Below are 21833 nucleotides of genomic sequence, written 5' to 3'. Positions count from 1 at the left end.
TTACTTCCCCACTGCCTCTCCCTCTCTATTCTGCATTTTGACTTTAGTTCCTCATTGCTTCCTTCTCTCTGACTCTACAAAAGAACCTGGCATCTAGACCTCCACAAGATGGTTACTCTGAGTCACCAGTCTGCCATCTTCTGGGTCAGCCCGATTTCCGAATAAAGTCATATCCCTTGCCTCAATACCTTGTCTCTCAGATTCATTGGTCTGTCATGCGGTGAGCAGAGTGAGCTTGGACTCAGTAACACTCCAGGGACCCCACACCCAGGACAGAGCTCAGCCTCCAAGGCCTCGACTGTGGGCTCCCTCCCACATCCTTGCACAGATGCACAGGGAACATAGACTCCCCGAACCTCCAAAGTGGGCTAAGACCAGGGTTAGCCTGAGACGGGTGAGTATACCAGGTCAGGGGAGGAGGCTCCGAAGAACCCAGGGGAAGGCAAAGCCCTCCCCCCACCCCCACCACCACCACACACACATACCTTTAGCCCCATGTGGAAATTCTCGCTCTCCCTCCCCTTCTCCCTGCTGCCGGTGCTCACCCTTGCAGCTTTTCTCCAAGGTGCTGGCAGCGATCTTCCGGAAGCACCGAGTACATGTCATCTTTTTCTAATCTCCGTTTGTGACCAATTTTAAACAAGGGATTTATCCACCTGTTAAAAATTAAGAGAAAAGAAGAGAGATGTAAATTCAAACTACACATCTTGTTGCAGAGAAGAAGCCAATTCTGACTCCATGTTGAAAACTGTTTCTTTGACTTGCTTTTATTAGTAAAATCATACACAATGGCCTCATAAAAGAACTCTTGCCCTTCTGATTGACTGTAAACTACAGTGCCTTTGTTCAGCTCATGGAGAGATAGTTTGTCCCTTCCTACCCGTGAGTGGAAGAGCTTAACACACCCCTTCCAAAGGCTAGTCATTCCCTTGGAGATGGTTTGAAAGACTGAAGACCCTTTTACTTTACTGCCTCTGCCTCTCTATTTTACCTTTTGACTTTAGCTCCTTATTGTTTTTCTCTCTGTGATCTATAAAAGAATCTGGTATCCAGACACCAATAAGATGGTTATTTTGAGGCATTAGCCTGACATTGTACAGGAGACAGGGATCAAGACCACCCCCAAGAAAAAGAAATGCAAAAAAGCAAAATGGCTGTCTTAGGACACCATACAAATAGCTGTGAAAAGAAAAAAAGCAAAGGAAGAAAGGAAAGATGTACCCATTTGAATGCAGAGTTCCAAAAAAATACCAAAGAGAGATAAGAAAGCCTTTCTCAGGGATCAATGCAAAGAAATAGAGGAAAACAATAGAATGGGAAAGACTAGAGATCTCTTCAAGAAAATTAGAGATACCAAGGGAACACTTAATGCAAAGACGGGCTCAATAAAGGGCAGAAATGGTATGGACCTAACAGAAGCAGAAGATATTAAGAATAGGTGGTAAGAATACACAGAAGAACTATTCAAAAAAGATCTTCATGACCCAGATAATCACGATGGTGTGATCACTCAACTAGAGCCAGACATACTGGAATGTGAAGTCAAGTGCTCCTTAGGAAGCATCACTATGAACAAAGCTAGTGGAGGTGATGGAATTCCAGTTGAGATATTTCAAATCCTGAAAGATGATGCTGTGAAAGTGCTGCACTCAATATGCCAGCAAAGTTGGAAAACTCAGCAGTGGCCACAGGACTGGAAAAGGTCAGTTTTCATTCCAATCCCAAAGAAAGGCAATGCCAAAGAATGCTCAAACTACCGCACAATTGCACTCATCTCACACGCTAGTAAAGTAATGCTAAAAATTATCCAAGCCAGGCTTCAGTAATATGTGAACCGTGAACTTCCTGATGTTCAAGCTGGTTTTAGAAAACGCAGAGGAACCAGAGATCAAATTGCCAATATCCGCTGGATCATGGAAAAAGCAAGAGAGTTCCAAAAACATTATTTCTGCTTTATTGACTATGCCAAAGCCTTTGACTGTGTGGATCACAATAAACTGTGGAAAATTCTTCAAGAGATGGGAATACCAGACCACATGACCTGCCTCTTGAGAAACCTGTATGCAGATCAAGAAGCAATAGTTAGAACTGGACATGGAACAACAGACTGGTTCCAAATAGGAAAAGGAGTTCATTAAAGCTGTATATTGTCACCCTGCTTATTTAACTTATATGCAGTGTACATCATGAGAAACGCTGGGCTGGAAGAAGCACAAGCTGGGATCAAGATTGCCAGGAGAAATATCAATAACCTCAGATATGCAGATGACACCACCCTTATGGCAGAAAGTGAAGAAGAACTAAAGAGTCTCTTAATGAAAGTGAAAGAGGGGAGTGAAAAAGTTGTCTTAAAGCTCAACATTCAGAAAACTAAGATCACGGTATCTGGTCCCATCACTTCATGGCAAATAGATGGGGGAACAGTGGAAACAGTGGCTGACTTTATTTTTTGGGACTCCAAAATCACTGTAGATGGTGATTGCAGCCATGAAATTAAAAGAAAGCTTACTCCTTAGAAAGAAAGTTATGACCAACCTAGATAGCATATTGAAAGGCAGACACATTACTTTGTCAACAAAGGTCTGTCTAGTCAAGGCTATTGTTTTTCCAGTAGTCATGTATGGATGTGAGAGTTGGACTATAAAGAAAGCTGAGCACCGAAGAATAGGTGCTTTTGAACTGTGGTGTTGGAGAAGACTCTTGAGAGTCCCTTGGACTGCAAGGAAATCCAACCAGTCCCTCCTAAAGGAGATCAGTCCTGGGTGTTCATTGCAAGGACTGATGTTGAAGCTGAAACTCCAATACTTTGGACACCTGATGTGAAGAGCTGACTCATTTGAAAAGACCCTGATGCTGGGAAAGGTTGAGGGCAGGAGGAGAAGGGGACCACAGAGGATGAAATGGTTGGATGACATCACTGACTCAATGGACATGAGTTTGGGTAAAGTTCAGGTGTTGGTGATAGACAGGGAGACCTGGCATTCTGTGGTTCATGGGGTCACAAAGAGTCAGACATAACTGAGCCACTGAACTGAGCCTGCCATTTTCTCTGTCAGTTCCCCAATTAAAGTCTCTACCTTGCCTCAGCAGCTCGTCTGTCAGATTCATCAGCCTATTGTGAGGCAAGTATAGTGGGCTTGGACTCAGTAACAATCTCTAATTAGAACCCTATATTAATGGGCTTTATTAAAAAGAAAAGTCTACATTTTAAATATATAGAGATATGATTGGGGAGAATATATGGGCCTCCCTGGTGGCTCATTGGTAAAGAATCCACCTGGTAATGCAGAAGACATGGATTCGATCCCTGGGTCAGAAAGATCCCCTGGAGAAGGAAATGGTAACCCCCTCCAGCATCTTGCTTCAGAAATCCCAGGCACACAGGAACCTGGCGGGCTATTGTGCATGGGGTCACAAAAGAGTCAGACACAACTTAATGACTAATCAACAATACTTTCATATATATGCCCTAGCTCTACACACTGCTACTGCTGCTGCTGCTAAGTCGCTTCATTCGTGTCCGACTCTGTTCAACCCCATAGACGGCAGCCCACCAGGCTCCCCAGTCCCTGGGATTCTTCAGGCAAGAACACTGGAGTGGGTTTCCATTTCCTTCTCCACACTGAAGGGGTCCTAAAAGCAAAGACACACCAGCTGCAAAGAACATTCCAGCGCCCAAATGTTAGAGGTTTTGTTTCTTTAACCTACACAATTACAAAATATTTTTCTTGTGATGAGAACTTTCACAGTTGAGAAATAAAATACTGCTTCCCATATCAGTAAACAAAGGATATCAGAGTCATCAATGATTGCAGTCGCCTCCCTTTGAGTGAGTGAACTGGTGAGTCCTTTGGGAACACAGGAAGGAAACAAACAAACAAAAAACCATGCTATATGTTGTTGCTGTTCAGTCGCTCAGTCATGTCTGACTCATTGCAACCCCATGGACTGCAGCACGCCAGGGTTTCCTGCCCTTCACAATCTCCCAGAGTTTGCTCAAACTCATACCCATTAAGCTGATGATGCCATACAACCATTTCATCCTCTGTTGCCCCTCCTCCTCCTACCCTCAATCCTTCCCAGCAACAGGGCCAAACTGCAGCAACCCCCAATAGTGACCCCAGAGGGAGTACAGGATGACAAAACACAGGATATTGGCCCCAGATAACTGAGGTGCATATCAAAGGAATGATTTCCATGAGCCCAGATTCCTGCATCTTCCCATTCAAAGAAAATCACTAAATTTTTTGAGATATCTGGTTTTCTTTCATTAAGAATATTTTGATGTTCGGACTACCTGTCCATTAGGGAAAAACTCCTATCTAACTGGGCTCTATACCCTCACCTCCTTAGAGCACTTTTCTCAGGGTTACTTGAGATGCTTCCTCCTAGACTTGAAGTCTTAAGAATAGCTACTGAATAAAACATAACTGTCAATATTTAGGCTCTGCAATTTTTTTTCAATCGACTCTCTTAGGTACTTTGCTGCTGCTGCTGCTGCTGCTGCTGAGTAGCTTCAGTCGTGTCCAACACTGTGCGACCCCATAGACGGCAGCCCACCAGGCTCCCCCGTCCCTGGGATTCTCCAGGCAAGAACACCGGAGTGGGTTGCTGTTTCCTTCTCCAATGTATGAAAGTGAAAAGTGAAAGTGAAGTCACTCAGTCATGCCCAACTCTTCACAACCCCATGGACTGTAGCCTACCAGGCTCCACCACCCATGGGATTTTACAGGCAAGAGTACTGGAGTGGGTTACCATTGCCTTCTCCCTTAGGCACTTTAGGCGCTTTCAAATATGCAATATAGTAATTTTTCAATGTATTTTAGTAGTTTGGGGGAGGTAATTTTAACTTTATTTATTTATGGTTACAATGGGTCTTCATTGCTATGAATGGGCTTTCTTGAGTTGTGTCGAGCAGGCGCTACTCTCGAGTTGTGGTGCTCAGGCTTCTCATTGTGATGGCTTCCCTTATTGGGGAGCATGGGCTCCATGCTCCATGGGCTTAGTTGCCCTGCAACATGTGAGATATTCCCAGACCAGGGACTGAAACTGTGTTCCCTGTATTGGCAGGTGGATTCTTTATTACTGGACCACCAGGAAAGTCTGCAATACAGTATTATTAACTATAGTTACTAACCTGGACATTAAGTTTTCATGATTTATTTGTAACTGGAATTTTGTGCCTTTTGTTCCTCTTCATCTAGATCCTTGTTTTTAATACATTTTTTCCTAAAAGGAACCAGGCTCCTTGAAGCAATGGCTAACTTTAAGGTTGGGAGACTGTGTGCAAGCACCTGACAATTAGCTGTTTTGATTATAAGGCAATTTCCTAACATCAAGCTATGGAGACATCCATTTCAAAAACATTCACCTCCAGTGAACACATGCCAGCTACATGACTAGATAAAGAGCCAGGCCAGCTCACCCACAAAGTTCCCTTTTGTAGAAAGTTCAGGTTGACATGATAACAGATTATCTCACTGCCTGCTTGCTTCTCTCTTCCTGTTTTTTTTAATTCCCACTCTCATGTTTTAATTAACCAATAAAGAGTGAACCTGTTCCACACTAGACACCACACTCTCAAAACCAAAAAGGCAGAAACCCAGATCCAAATACTCTCTCCCTAGACTACGCTAAAGCCTTTAACTGTGTGGATCACAACAAACTGGAAAATTCTTCAAGAGATGCGAATACCAGACCAACTTACCTGCCTCCTTAGAAATCTGTATGCAGGTCAAGAACAACTGTTAGAACCAGACATGGAATAACAAACTGGTTCCAAATTAGGAAGAGTACCTCAAGGCTATATATTGTCACCCTGCTTATTTAATTTATACGCAGAGTAAATCATGAGAAATGCTGGGCTGGATGAAGCACAAGCTGAAATCAAGATTACTGGGAGAAATATCAATAACCTCTGATATGCAGATGACACCATCCTTATAGCAGAAAGTCAAGAGGAACTAAAGAGCCTCTTGATGAATGTGAAAGAAGAGAGTGAAAGAGCGGGCTTAAAACTCAACATTCAGAAAACAAAGATCATGGCATCCAGTCCCATCACTTCATGGCAAATAGTTGGGGAAACAGTGAAAACAGTAACAGAATTTATTTTCCTGGGCTCCAAAATTACTACAGATGGTGACTGCAGCCATGAAAATAAAAGATGTTTGCTGCTTGGAAGAAAAGCTATGACAAACCTAGATAGAATATTTAAAAGTAGAGACATTACTTTGCTGACAAAGGTTCGTCTTGTCAAAGCTATGATTTTTCCATTAGTCATGTATGGATGTGAGAGTTGGACTATAAAGAAAGCTGAGTGCCGAAAAATTGATGTTTTTGAACTGTGGTGTTGGAGAAGACTCTTGAGAGTCCCTTGGACTGCAAGGGGATCCAACCAATCCATCCTAAAGGAAATCAGTCCTAAACATTCACTGGAAGGACTGACGCTGAAGCTGAAACTCCAATACTTTGGCCACCTGACGCAAAGAACTGACTCATTAGAAAAGACCATGATGCTAGGAACAATCGAAGGTGGTAGGAGGAGGGGACGACAGAGGGTGAAATGGTTGGATGGCATCACTGACTCAATGGACATGAGTTTGAGTGAGCTCTGGGAGTTGGTGATGGACAAGGAAGCCTGGCGTGCTGCAGTCCCTGGGGTCTCAAAGACTCGGACATGACTGAGTGAACTGAACTGAACCGAACTCTCTCTCTTTCATCCAGGACATCACTGTGTCACCCAACATGTACCTTGTGCCCTCCAAGACATGTGAGTGATAAACCTTGCCTTTTCAAAGTTCCCTAATGGTTGTTGCTGAGACTAGTCTCACAATCCTAAGAACTACAAGTACAGGTCAGGTCACAACACTGGTTCCAAAAAAGGAACATCTGTGGGTGCTGCTATAACTAGTGTGAACACAAGTGAGCAAAGCCCCAGGCATCTCCAGGAGCAGAACCACTATCAGTAGGTGAAAAACAACAGCCAGAGAAATTATAAGCCAGGCCTGGAACACCTTGCACCATAAAATAAGGAAGTGTGCAAGGAATTGAGAGATGAAATTATTTTAAGAAATTAAATATTTCCTGCAATATCAGTAAACAAGGAAGTAACAAACATCAGCAGGAATTAGTGAGCCCTGCGGAAATTCAGGAAGGAAAAGAATACCTGCCATGTAGTAGCAATCAGACCTCAGTCACTCTCTGCAGCCATTCCCTGTGATGAGCCCTAAGGAAACTGAGCACATGGAAACACAGGATACTGGCTCCAGATAACAGAGATACATATCAAAGGAATAACTTCAGTGAGTCTAGACTCGTCTTCCCATACATATAAAAGCACTAAATTCCTTAATTGGGATATTGGATTTACTTTAATTTACAATAATCTTTTGATGTTCCTGGCGACTTCCCCTTTGTTTCAAAACACCTATATATCCTAGCTCCTCCTCTTGCCTCCCTGGAGCCATTTCTCTAAGGCTGTCCCCCAGGCTGCAGTCCTCATTTTGCCTCAGTTCAGATCAGTTCAGTTCATTTCAGTTCAGTCGCTCAGTCGTGTCCAACTCTTTGCAACCCCATGAATCGCAGCATGCCAGGCCTCCCTGTCCATCACCAATTCTTGGAGTCTATTCAAACTCATGTCCATCGAGTTGGTGATGCCTTCCAGCCATCTCATCCTCTGTCATCCCCTTCTCCTCCTGCCCCCAATCCCTCCCAGCATCAGGGTTTTTTCCAATGAGTCAACTCTTCACATCAAGTGGCCAAAGTATTGGAGTTTCAGCTTTAGCATCATTCCTTCCAAAGAACACCCAGGACTGATCTACCTTAGAATGGACTGGTTGGATCTCCTTGCAGTCCAAGGGACTCTCAAGAGTCTTCTCCAACACCACAGTTCAAAAGCATCAATTCTTCAGCGCTCAGCTTTCTTCACAGTCCAACTCTCACATCCATACATGACCACTGGAAAAACCACAGCCTTGACTAGACGGACCTTTGTTGGCAAAATAATGTCTCTGCTTTTTAATATGCTTTCATCAAGAGGCTTTTTAGTCCCTCTTCACTTTCTGCCATAAGGGTGGTGTCACCTGCATATCTGAGGTTATTGATATTTCTCCTTGCAATCTTGATTCCAGCTTGTGCTTCTTCCAGCCCAGCGTTTCTCATGATGTACTCTGCATAGAAGTTAAATAAGCAGGGTGACAATATACAGCCTTGACAGACTCCTTTTCCTATCTGGAACCAGTCTGTTATTCCATGTCCAGTTCGAACTGTTGCTTCCTGATCTGCATACAGGTTTCTCAAGAGGCAGGTCAGGTGGTCTGGTATTCCCATCTCTTTCAGAATTTTCCACAGTTTATTGTGATCTACATAGTCAAAGGCTTTGGCATAGTCGGTAAAACAGAAATAGATGTTTTTCTGGAATTCTCTTGCTTTTTTGATGATCCAGCGGATGCTGGCAATTTAATCTCTGGTTCCACTGCCTTTTCTAAAACCAGTTTGAACATCTGGAAGTTCATGGTTCACATATTGCTGAAGCCTGGCTTGGAGAATTTTGAGCATTACTTTACTAGTGTGTGAGATGGGTGCAATTGTGTTGTAGTTTGAGCAATCTTTGGCATTGCCTTTCTTTGGGATTGGAATGAAAACTGACCTTTTTCAGTCCTGTGGCCACTGCTGAGTTTTCCAAATTTGCTGGCAAATAAATTGTAATTCCCAACTTTCATGTTGTGAATTTTTTTTTCAACAGAATCATGAGGATGTGTAGAAAGGACAGAAAAGTCAACTTGAAGGGCTCTCACTAGATAAACCTGGGATACTTCAAGAACATAAATAAATAAATGGGGCTTCTTTGGTTGCTCAGTGGTTAAGAATCTGCCTGCCAATGCAGGCAAGGCAGCTTTGATCCCTGGTCCAGGAGGATCCCACGTGTCACAGGATAACCACTCAGCCAGCACTCTAGAGCCATAAGCTGCAACTGCTGAGCCCAAGAGCTGAAACTACTGAAGCCCACTCACTCTAGGGCCCGTGCTCTGAAACAAGAGAGACCACTGCTCACAAACCACAACTAGAAAATAGCCCCTGTTCTTCACAAGGAAAGCCCACACACAGCAATAGAGACTCAGCACAGCCCGAAATAATAAACAATATTGCCTTTAGAAAAAAAATTAAAATATATGGCAATGAATCATAACCCACTAAATAATGAATGAATCCATGAATCCTTACTGTAACATAAACAAGAGAGAAGGGAAAGCTTTTCCATTCTAGAATGGAAACAAACATAGAAGCAACAATGGAGTTAGAAAATTATCCATGGAACTTAAAACTAATGGGTAAAAGTTTGATGTGGAGTATGATATTTATATAATCTCAAATTATCTCTGCAAATTATTTATTAATTTTAACAGGAGAAAGCAGTAACTAAATAGAAGATCACCCCACAAAACCCCATTCAAATCCAGTATGCACTGTGTAAGTGATAATAATTAATATGCAGAGATAGCCCAAAGACTAAGATCAATGTACTGATTTTGCCAGGGTTAGGAAAGTTTCAAGGTGAAACAATAATAACCCGTAAAAGTGGAGATCAGATTTCTTATACCTATTGCTTTATTTCTAGCACAATATATAGTGCAGAGAAGATGCTCAAGAATTATATGTTAAATAAATGAATGTCTATGAATTATTAAATAAGCAATAAGAGACTGAGCTTCAGATTGTGCAAACCCTGTCTGGCATGCCTAAAGGACCCTGGTCCAGGAGTCAGAAGACTGGATTCTACTCCCAGCAGTGGTAATGAGGAACCAGGGCCTTGAAGGCCCACCTCCCCACTGCTCCCCTACTCCATTCCAGTTCAGTACTTTCATGACCCTTAATATTTCTAGGTCTCAATTTCATTCCAAAACAAAAGTATAAATCTATAAGTTTTTATTACCAAACTTGCTTAAAAGATGTTGGGTCATTTATCCTACAGTTATTCCCTACAGAAATCACTCAGGAAATTAGCACTGGGACTTACCCAGATAATGACATCCTGCCTGAGAGGTCTACTGTAAAATTCTGCTTGAGCAGGAAAGATGCTCAACATCACTAACCATTAGGGAAATGAGACACCACTTCACACATTTTAGAGGAACTAATATGGGGAGAACAAAGAAGAAAAGAGAAGGTTTAGCAAGGATGTGAAAAAACTGGGCACTTACACACTGATGGTGAGGTAGGGGGCGTAAAATGGACACAGGATAAATACTGTATGATTCTACTTACATGAAGATACTCAGAGCAGTCAAATTTAGAGAGAAACAAAGTGGTCCTGTGGTTTCCAGGGGCTGGAAAGGGACTGGGGAGTTAGTGTTTAATGACAAACTAATGCAGGATGAGTTCCAGAAAAGAGAGTTTCAGAAAAACATCTATTTCTGCTTTATTGACTATGCCAAAGCCTTTGACTGTGTGGATCACAATAAACTGTGGAAAATTCTGAAAGAGATGGGAATACCAGACCACCTGACCTGCCTCTTGAGAAACCTATATGCAGGTCAGGAAGCAACAGTTCGAACTGGACATGGAATAACAGACTGGTTCCAGATAGGAAAAGGAGTCTGTCAAGGCTGTATATTGTCACCCTACTTATTTAACTTCTATGCAGAGTACATCATGAGAAACGCTGGGCTGGAAGAAGCACAAGCTGGAATCAAGATTGCCGGGAGAAATATTAATAACCTCAGATATGCAGATGACACCACCCTTATGGCAGAAAGTGAAGAGAAATAAAAAGCCTCTTGATGAAAGTGAAAGTGGAGAGTGAAAAAGTTGGCTTAAAGCTCAACATTCAGAAAACAAGGATCATGGCATCTGGTCCTATCGCTTCATGGGAAATAGATGGGGAAACAGTGGAAACAGTGTCAGATTTTATTTTGGGGGGCTCCAAAATCACTGCAGATGGTAACTGCAACCATGAAATTAAAAGACGCTTACTCCTTGGAAGGAAAGTTATGTCCAACCTAGATAGCGTATTCAAAAGCAGAGACATTATTTTGCCAACAAAGGTCTGTCTAGTCAAGGCTATGGTTTTTCCTGTGGTCATGTATGGATGTGAGAGTTGGACTGTGAAGAAGGCTGAGCGCTGAAGAATTGATGCTTTTGAACTGTGGTATTAGAGAAGACTCTTGAGAGTCCCTTGGACTGCAAGGAGATCCAACCAGTCCATTCTGAAGGAGATCAGCCCTGGGATTTCTTTGGAAGGAATGATGCTAAAGCTGAAACTCTAGTACTTTGGCCACCTCATGCGAAGAGTTGACTCATTGTAAAAGATTCTGATGCTGGGAGGGATTGGGAGCAGGAGGAGAAGGGGATGACAGAGGATGACATGGCTGGATGGCATCACCAACTCGATGGACGTGAGTTTGAGTGAACTCCGGGAGTTGGTGATGGACAGGGAGGCCTGGCGTGCTTCGATTCATGGGGTCGCAAAGAGTCGGACACAACTAAGTGACTGAACTGATCTGAACTGAACTGAAAATCACTGCAGATGGTGACTGCAGCCATGAAATTAAAAGACGCTTACTCCTTGGAAGAAAAGTTCTGACCAACCTAGATAGCATATTCAAAAGCAGAGACATTACTTTGCCAACAAAGGTCCGTCTAGTCAAGGCTATATTTTTTTCCAGTGGTCATGTATGAATGCGAGAGTTGGACTGTGAAGAAAGCTGAGTGGCGAAGAATTGATACTTTTGAACTGTGGTGTTGGAGAAGACTCTTGAGAGTCCCTTGGACTGCAAGGAGATCCAGCCAATCCATTCTAAAGGAGATCAGCCCTGGGTGTTCTTCGGAAGGAATGATGCTAAAGCTGAAACTCCAGTACTTTAGCTACCTCATGCGAAGAGTTGACTCATTGGAAAAGACTGTGATGCTGGGAGGGATTGGGGGCAGGAGGAAAAGGGGACGACAGAAGATGAGATGGCTGGATGGCATCACCGACTCGATGGACGTGAGTTTGAGTGAACTCCGGGAGATGGTAATGGACAGGGAGGCCTGGCGTGCTGTGATTCATGGGGTTGCAAAGAGTCAAACACGACTGAGTGACTGAACTGAACTGAATGCACGATGAAAAGGGTTCTGAAAATAGGTTGTATTATAATGTGAATGTACATAACAACCCTGAATCAAATGCTTAAAAGTGGTTAAGATAGTAAATTTATGATTTGTGCATTTTACCACTATTTTTTTTAAAGAGAAAAAAAAATTGTACTTGGTGTACCTCAGGTGGAAATCTTCCTGTGTTAGAGTCTAGGTTTTACCACTCTCTGGTTGTATGACCTTGAACTAGTCAAGTAACCTCTCAGTATCAGTCTCTGGAAAGTGGGGAGAACACCTGGAGATAATAACATCCACCTGGGCTGCTGAGTTATTAACTGAAAGGATCAATGTTGCTCTGAACAGGACGAAGTCAGACAAAGACCAGCTGTCACCACACCACTCTTGAATAATCCCATGCAGAAAAGAGATGAAATTGCTCAATTAGGCAATTTTCCTCCCCCATAGCTCTTGATTTAAGGACTTTCACAAATTCCTTTGCTGCCAAATCTCAAAATGCCAGACAGAGTCCTCTGGACACCATCAAGGGATGAAGATTTTCACCTCCCTTAGATGACTGACAAGAACCTAAATCACATGTCACCTCCTAAATAAGGATTTGGACCTGGAGACCTGGATCAATTGACTCCTTAATTCCAATTTATCCCTGAGGGCATATACTCAACAATTCAACCACTGCTGAATGAGCTATCCCTCAACCCAGTTCCACTCCAAGAATTATCCTCTCCACCATGATCCTTTATCCTTCCCTCTCCTCCTACAACTCTTCATCCAGCAGCAGTATTTCCCACCAACTGTCCCACCAGAGACCACACTCCTTCAGGGCAATGATTACTTACATACTACATGGAGATTCTATGACCAAGCATAAAGCCTGGCACAGATGTCACTGGAACCCATCCAGGATGATATCAGAACATCCACATTGTTGGTGAGCTGTGGGTCACCACCCTGGCTTTCTCAGAGTGGCCCAAGCCAAATCCAATCAGTCATGAGTGTCAATGCTCAAGCTAGAATCTTCTCTCCTTTCCTCTGAGACTTTCCTTGGTTCCTAAAACTTGCTCAAAATCCATTTTATCATCCTTTCCCTGTTCATCCACTCTCTGTTCTTTCCACTTCAAAATAATTGAAGCAGCAGTGCAGAGTGCATGCCCCACCCTCGCCAAGGCTCTCCAGTTTTCTCCACACCCTCTGCCCTGGGGCCCACCAGGCTGTGGGCACTGCAGAGTCTTCCTACCTCAGAAACTTCTAGGCCTTTTCCGCTTCATGTCTGGCCTTTTGTCTCCCTCTCTCCTATCAGCTAATCAAAAACTTTTACTTCTTCACAGTGTCCCTTGTCTTATCAACACACATATTCCCAACACTTTTTCCCACACTACAGCTAACACCAAAAATCTACTATTACACACAGATAACTGTTTTAAATCCTCTTCTTTAGGAGAAAAAAAAGACACACACATTAGATACATTTGCAAAAATTCAGTAACAGTGAAAGTAAAAAGTGAGGAGTCACAACTAAAATACTGTTCTTGCTGACCAGCTCCCAGCGTTGTGATGGGATTAAAGTACTGCTGATTGGAACCAGTAAGCAACGAGCAGGTGATGCCCTACCTGCATGTAACAAGTGCATGGCCACCACTAGGTACAGGACTCAATCATCATCAAAGTCTCTCTGAGTGCCTATTTCTAACTCACCTCAGAATATTTGGTCTTTAGTATCTGTTCCAACCAACCACTTTTTCTAAACTATTAAAATTCTTCCCCATGAGGAATGACAGAGCTCTTGCTTCCAAGTTCCAGGAATCCTTCCTGAAAGTAGGGAGTATATCGGCCTACCCAAGCAAGATTTTGATGCCACTCACTGGGATTTGAGAAACCAAAGCATAGGAAAGAAACTACTTTACTTGGATCAAATAATCATTCCAGAACCTGAATTAAATGCACATGAACATGCAATTCATATTTTCTTAATTAAAGGACACAATTCAAGACCAAAGAACTGATAGAATCTTGTGAGTTATCTTGGTGCTTTAACAGATTGCTCAAAGTTTATCAGTCCCTGAGAAATAAACATCAGTGCATTTAGGTGAATTTAGGGGATATGTCATCTTATGCAGCTTGCAAAGCCAAGCCTCCAGCCTCAGTACAATTAGGACCAATGTGAGCGCCTGCATATTTGCAGTAGCCCCAACCTGCTTTTCCCATCACATATCCCTCTGTCCCAACAGGAACCTTTTCTCACAGCCAGGTTGGTTTCCATCTTCTTCCTGAACACTCACTGACATGCCTACCTTTATCCTCCCACCCTGCATCCACCCCAGTCCTTCATAGGCCTTTATCTGTAACTAAGCAGGACCCTATGGGGTCTTCCCAAGACAGATCCCTTCCCCATATCCTGTTTTAACTCCTCTTTGAAGCAACTACATGACAGTATTTGAATCATATTTCCTGAGTTGTTTTACCGATGTGAAAACCCCCATCTAAAGGAAGATGTTAACTAGTTGATGACCATAAGCATATAGCTCCCAGGTCCCTTGAAGCCTAAGGATTGATAATGTTAACCCCTGTGACACTGTCCTTTTACCTCACCATCAACCAATCAAGAGAATTGTACATGAGCTGATCATATACCCTGTGACCCCTCTCCCTTACCTAGCCTTTAAAAATACTTTCCTGAAATCCTTTGGGGATTTTGGAGTTTTGCAGGCATGAGCTACCCATTTCCTTGCATGGCCCTACAATAAACCTTGCTCTGCTCCAAACTCTGACATTTCCTTATTGTTTGGCCTCACTGTACATCAGGCACATGAACTTGCTTTCAGTTACAATTTGGCAAGGCAGCCAAGAGTCTGTGCCCATAGTAGGTCAACTCCAGCCACAGAAAGCCCCTTATCTGAGTCCCCAGAGGCTGCTGGAGCTCATTTGCTCCAGGGAACTGGGAGGCACTGTCCTTGAGAGGTACCAACTTCCTCATAGCACAAGACTGTTTGGAGCAAAGAAATGTCCAGAGCTGCAGTCCACATTCAATGTTGCTTGGAAGGTAAGTCATTCCAGTTTGTGCAGGCTGGGAACTCTCTCTACTCCATTTGGGCTGCTTCTCTTACAGGAAGTGAGCCACTCTGGGTCTGTTCTCTTTAGAGAGCTGGGCCAATCTGTTTAGAGGCCTCTATCTGGGTATGGATATAAAAATTTTTACACCTCCTCTGAATTTCTGTCTGTGAAACCATATTTTATATGCTTTTGTATCATTTGGGGGTGAGTCACTCTGTGTCCATTCTCTTTTGGGAGCCAGGTCACTCTGCGGCCTCCATCTGGAAATGGAGGTGGAATTTGGGGGCTATACCTGGGCTGATTCTTTGTATGTGGGACCATACGTTTGTTGTTTGTATGTGTGTCAGTACTTGCACTGGCCAACTGAGATGTCTTTGGTGAATAGTGCAGCTCATGTGTGATGATGCATTGAGTTGGGCTTTGCCTGTAGTGCAGCACTGGTTAGCATTTTCTCTTTTGGACTAGCCTTGGTCATTCATTCAGTTTTATTTCTGATGGCATGTTGGTTGAGGTTCTCCCCATTTTGACTAAAGGGACATGGTTTTGGAATCTCCCTGTTTGGGGCTAGGGAACTGTGATCCTGAGACAACATTTTGAATTATTGTTTGCTTGATATTTGATGACACCAGCCACGAGTAATGGATGATCAGAGCTCTGTTCCATCTTACAGTTCCGCTAGGGTATATGTTGCAAAACTGGGAGATCTTCAGCTATATTCATGTAAAAGAAAGAAAACTGTATTTTTATTGTAACACTGTGTATGCTCAATACTCTCTAAGATCTGGAGAACAATGACCCCTAATGGCTTTGCTATTGTATCAAAATGGGCCTTCTGCTATTTGGCTTATATCAGAGGATATGTGTGTGGGTATCTGTGTTGTCTTCCTGCCTGAGTCCTAATCTGTTCCCTCTTTGTGGTTTTGCTTAAAGTGAGCCATGTGAATGTGAGCAAATGATATACATTACTGTCTATTACTATTATCTGTTTTTTAAAACTTAAACTTGAGAACTGGAGAAAAAAAAAATTCCTGAAAATAGCTAAGATGACTGAGTTTTGTATAATGAGTTAGAAGAGAAATTTGCATTTCTCTTTTTGTGCCTTTTAGATATAAATGATCTCTACAGATATTTGGTAACGTAAAATTTTAGAGTTGTGCTAAATCAAGTTAAATGATGGAAGTTTAAGCAGTTGTTTCAACATGGGATAATTTAAGAACAAAATAACAGATACAGAAAATGATGAAAGGTTTGTAGAAAGGCAACACTGAAAAAAGAACTTTGTGCATGGTACAGATGGGCTAAGTTTATACTGAATTTAATTAACTAAATGACTTTTATTATTAAAAGCAAACTGGTACAAGACTAGATTTGGTTTTCTCTTTCTGTTAGAAGGACAAAGTTCTCCTGGAATGCTGGCTTTGATAACAGATTGTGTGAACTTCTGTGCCTTGAAGTGATCTGTATTTGTGTTTGAGATGTCTTCTCACTTTGGTTAAGAAAGAAGTAATGTTTCACAGTGATCTATGACCTTATTTGACCAAGTGTTTTGAAAATTTTTCACAAACTTTCCAAATAAACAATTTTCATTAAAGTTCTTTTGACTTCCAGACAGCTTTAAAACACTTTAGAGAGCCCCTGATGTATCTAAGAGAAATTCTTAACTAGTATTATTTGGTACATAAAATTACTGGAGAGCATTATCACATGAGTGATAAAGCTACTTAGAGTATACTTTATGAATGAATGTTATTAACACAGACATGGTAAAAGTTAAAGTTTCTGAAATTTGGATATGTACTAGTATAATTGTATCAGTCATAATTCTAGTTGTTATCTTAAAATACAGGATGTCCCAACAACTTGATTAAACTTCCTTGTCAAAAAACACTAATCAGATCTCTAACTTTGCTTTTTTAAGTCCTTAATCATCTGCAGACAGTTTAAGCTGAGTCTTTCCAAATTGCTCCATCTTTAAGAAGAGTCAAAGGAAGGACTTCTGACAAGAACAGGTTTCTGAAAACTTTTATATCATGCTGCTGAACCAGGTCAGATATTTAAAATTTAACGGAATTTCTCATTCATGAAAATGCTAGTAAAAATGATTAATTCTATAAGATTGAGTAAACTAATGAATGGGCTCCCCAAGTGGTACAGTAGTAAAGAACTCGCTGGAGATGTGGGTTCAATCCCTGGGTCGGGAAGATCCCCTGGAGTAGGAAACGGGAACCCACTCCAGTATTCTTCCCTGGAAAATTTGATGGACAGAGGAATCTGGCAGGCTACAGTCCATGGGGTTGCAAAAGTGTCAGACTTCACTGAACACACACATTCACACAAACTGATACATATGGGTTATAATTTTGAAGTTTTGCCTGAAATATTACCAGTCCTTAATCTGTGTTTCTACAGATATAAGGAAATGTTAGGTAGTTTGAGAAAGGTGTCCAAAATGGCAGTTAAAAAGTGGCAATTAAAAGGCAAACAAAGAAATAAAAAAGCCAGAGTAAAATAAAACAAAGGAAAAATCTGCAGCCTGCAGCAAAAACCTTTGGTGGGAAAAACACACCCAACATGACCCCTTCCCTGGTTGGTCTCAGTTACAAGCCCTGATTGACGCTGCTGTTGTTCTTCAGTTGCTCAGTCCTTTCCGACTCATTGCAACCCCATGGACTACAGCACACCGGGTTTCTCTGTCCTTCATCATCTCTCAGAGCTTGCTCAAACTCATGTTCATTTAATGGATGATGCCATCCAACCATCTCATCCTCTGTCATCCCCTTCTCCTCCTACCCTCTATCGTTCCCAGCATCAGGGTCTTTTCCAATGAGTCGTCTTCTTCACATCAGGTGACCAAAGTATTGGAGCTTCAGCTTCAACATCAGTCCTTTCAATGAATATTCAGGATTGAATACCTTCAAGATTGACTGGTCTGATCTCCTTGCAGTCCAAGGGACTCTCAAGAGTCTTATCCAGCACCACAGTTCAAAAGCATCAATTCTGTGGTGCTCAGCCTTCTTTATAGTCCAAATCTCACATCCATACATGATTACTGGAAAAACCATAGCTTTGACTATATGGACCTTTGTTGGCAAAGTGATGTCTCTGCTTTTTCATAAGCTGTCTAGGTTTGTCATAGCTTTTCTTCCAAGGAACGAGCATCTTTTAATTTAATTGCTGCAGTCACCATCTACAGTGATTTTGGAGCCCAAGAAAATAAAGTCTGTCACTGTTTCCATTGTCTCCCCATCTATTTACCATGAAGTGATGGGACCAGATGCCATGATTTTCATGTTTTAAATGTTGAGTTTTAAGCCAGCTTTTTCACTCTCCTCTTTCACCTTCATCGAGACTCTTTAGTTCTTCTTTGCTTTCTACCATTAGAGTAGTGACATCTGTATGTCTGAGGTTATTGACACTTCCCCTGGCAACCTTGTGACATTGTTAGTAATATCTTTAAGATGGCAGAATTCTCATTTTCTACAAGAACACCAAAATCAAACTAGGTGCTTGACATGGGGCAGAACAAATCAGGCTCTGGGGATGGCTTAGGAGATGGAACAAAGGACATTAAAAGAAAGCCTAAGACAGGGTGGGACCACTCTTACAGAGGTCAGTCTGCTCTCACAACTCAAGAGTGTGTTTCATGTCGCTTGTTTAATAAATCCTGCCTGCATGAGCTTTCCTGGTCTGTAATTTTAATTTTTTACTACAATAAGACAAGGATGGAGGAAAAAGAACCACACTTGACAATTTGGTGCCATGCCTCAGATGTAAGGTAAACTGCATGTCTCGCCTAAACCTCTGGCTGGAGACTTCTGACTTTTCTCCCTCTTTCTCTCACTCTGCCTCAACTACAACCCCCAGTTTGCCTTGTGTACTAGGACTGTGTTTTTCTCAACAGGGCAAACAATGCGCTGGGAGTTGGAGCTTGGCACCTGCTGCTACCTGCAACAAGTTTGCACCACTGAATGACAAACTTGTTTTCCTGGGATAAAAAAATTTACCTCCCCCAGGTCCTGCTGCCTCCCAGAATCTTTCTCCCTGAGCAGCTTGCTAGTGCTCGTACCATCTCACCAGCCAGTGTGCTCTGCCCTTTACTCTTTCCTGGGATTTTCTTACCCACTCTACTCGGGAAGAACAATCTCCCACCTTACTCTGTGTTCAAAATTCCTCTGTTAAAATACTAGGACTTTCTCCTATAATCCATAGCCTGAAAAACCAGAAAACTCTCCTAGCATCATAAAGAATTTCCATTTAAATTCTCCTATCTCTCAGGGGGAAGGAGAGCCCAGATTCCATCACTCCTTCCCCTACCCAGTTTCTTTACCCTGTCAGGCTCTTCTGATCAAACAAAAAAATTATAAAGTCTCTATCTGGATATGTATGTATGTCTCAGTGTGTATCTTTGTCTTTGGATAATATTATTAAGGCTAATTTATAAATGAGCTCTAATTTAGTTGGCCTAAAGAAAAGTAAGTGCCTACAAACCAAATAATTCTAAATTCAAAATTCAGTTCAAGACAGCAAAAGAGACATTGATGTATAGAACAGTCTTTTGGACTCTGTGGGAGAGGGAGAGGGTGGGATAATTTGGGAGAATGGCATTGAAATATGTATAATATCATATATGAAATGAGTCGCCAGTCCAGGTTCGATGCACAATACTGGATACTTGGGGCTGGTGCACTGGGACGACCCAGAGGGATGGTATGGGGAGGGAGGAGGGAGGAGGGTTCAGGATGGGGAACACATGTATACCTGTGGCGGATTCATTTCGATATATGGAAAAACCAATACAATATAGTAAAGTTAAAAAATAAAATTAAATTAAAACAAAAAGAAAAAGAAACACCAATAAAAAAAAAAATTCAGTTCAGTTCAATCGCTCAGTCGTGTCCAACTCTTTGCAACCCCATGAATCACAGCACACCAGGCCTCGCTGTCCATCACCAACTCCCGGAGTTCATTCAAACTCACGTCCATCGAGTCAGTGACGCCATCCAGCCATCTCATCCTCTGTCGTCCCCTTCTCCACTTGCCCACAATCCCTCCCAGCATCATAATCTTTTTCAATGAGTCAACTCTTCGCATGAGGTGGCCAAAGTACTGGAGTTTTAGCTTTAGCATCATTCCTTCCAAAGAAATCCCAGGGCTGATCTCCTTCAGAATGGACTGGTTGGATCTCCTTGCAGTCCAAGGGACTCTCAAGAGTCTTCTCCAACACCACAGTTCAAAAGCATCAATTCTTCACTGCTCAGCCTTCTTCACAGTCCAACTCTCACATCCATACATGACCACAGGAAAAACCATACCCTTGACTAGATGGACCTTTGTTGGCAAAGTAATGTCTCTGCTTTTGAATATGCTATCTAGGTTGGACATAACTTTCCTTCCAAGGAGTAAGTGTCTTTTAATTTCATGGCTGCAGTCACCATCTGCAGTGATTTTGGAGCCCAAAAAAATAAAGTCTGACACTGTTTTTACTGTTTCCCCATCTATTTCCCAGGATGTGATGGGACCGGATATCATGATCTTCGTTTTCTGAATGTTGAGCTTTAAGCCAACTTTTTCACTGTCCTCTTTCACTTTCATAAAGAGGCTTTTTAGTTCCTCTTCACTTTCTGCCATAAGGGTGGTGTCATCTGCATATCTGAGGTTATTGATATTTCCCCCAGCAATCTTGATTACAGCTTGTGTTTCTTCCAGTCCAGCATTTCTCATGATGTACTCTGCATACATGTTAAATAAGTAGGGTGACAATATACAGCCTTGACGTACTCCTTTTCCTATTTGGAACCAGTCTGTTGTTCCATGTCCAGTTCTAACTGTTGCTTCCTGACCTGCATACAAATTTCTCAAGAGGATCTGACAGAATGTGGCCCACTGGAGAAGGGAATGGCAAACCACTTCAGTATTCTTGCCTTGAGAACCCCATGAACAGTATGAAAAGGCAAAATGATAGGATACTGAAAGAGAAACTCCCCAGGTCAGTAGGTGCCCAATATGCTACTGGAGATCAGTGGAGAAATAACTCCAGAAAGAATGAAGGGATGGAGTCAAAGCAAAAACAATACCCAGTTGTGGATGTGACTGGTGATAGAAGCAAAGTCCAATGCTGTAAAGAGCAATATTGCATAGGAACCTGGAATGTTAGGTCCATGAATCAAGGCAAATTGGAAGTGGTCAAAAAAATTAAACTAAATTAATTTCAGGTTCATGTGAACTGTGTTTGTTTGCTGATCTAATTAACAGACGTGTCTTGAGTCACCGACATTGTATGATACTTTTATTGTGTATAGGCTTATATCTGTTGCAAATTGTCAGCAAGGAAAGTGGCGATGTAAGGAAACCTTAAAGGAAAGAAGATGCAAATGAGGTAAGAGCTTTAAATTATTTATATTTACCAATCTACCGAGTACTGTACTGATATAAAGGATACTTATGGTTGCTTAAGAAATGTAGGGTGCATGGTACAAGTTTTCTTAAAATGTTAAATTGCCCTTGATAATGGGTATTAAGTTTCTTTTCCTTTTAAATGATCTGTTCTATGTTTACCTTTGAAATCTCTTGTTACTATTGCTAAGTGAATACTGTTGTTCATGATCCTATCTCACTGAATGTTATAAACCCTTTAGATATTTTTGGGAAACCTTCCTTAAATTAAAGTCGAATGAAGTTGTTTTGTCTTCTAG

The 21833-nt window shown here is 42.0% G+C and overlaps 1 protein-coding gene across 1 annotated transcript in view; it reads right to left on the bottom strand.

Annotated features, from left to right (window-relative positions):
* The window catches only part of LOC129624636 (ATP-binding cassette sub-family C member 4-like), a 364051-nt gene that overhangs the window by 248232 nt on the left and 93986 nt on the right, over positions 1–21833 (bottom strand). The window contains exon 10 of the mRNA XM_055542792.1: positions 546–656. Coding sequence (XP_055398767.1) covers positions 546–656 — 111 coding nt within the window. The remainder of the gene's footprint in view (positions 1–545; positions 657–21833) is intronic.

Source organism: Bubalus kerabau, chromosome 12, assembly GCF_029407905.1.
Source record: "Bubalus kerabau isolate K-KA32 ecotype Philippines breed swamp buffalo chromosome 12, PCC_UOA_SB_1v2, whole genome shotgun sequence".
Lineage (NCBI taxonomy): Eukaryota > Metazoa > Chordata > Mammalia > Artiodactyla > Bovidae > Bubalus > Bubalus kerabau.
This window is presented reverse-complemented; position numbering and strand designations above follow the sequence as displayed.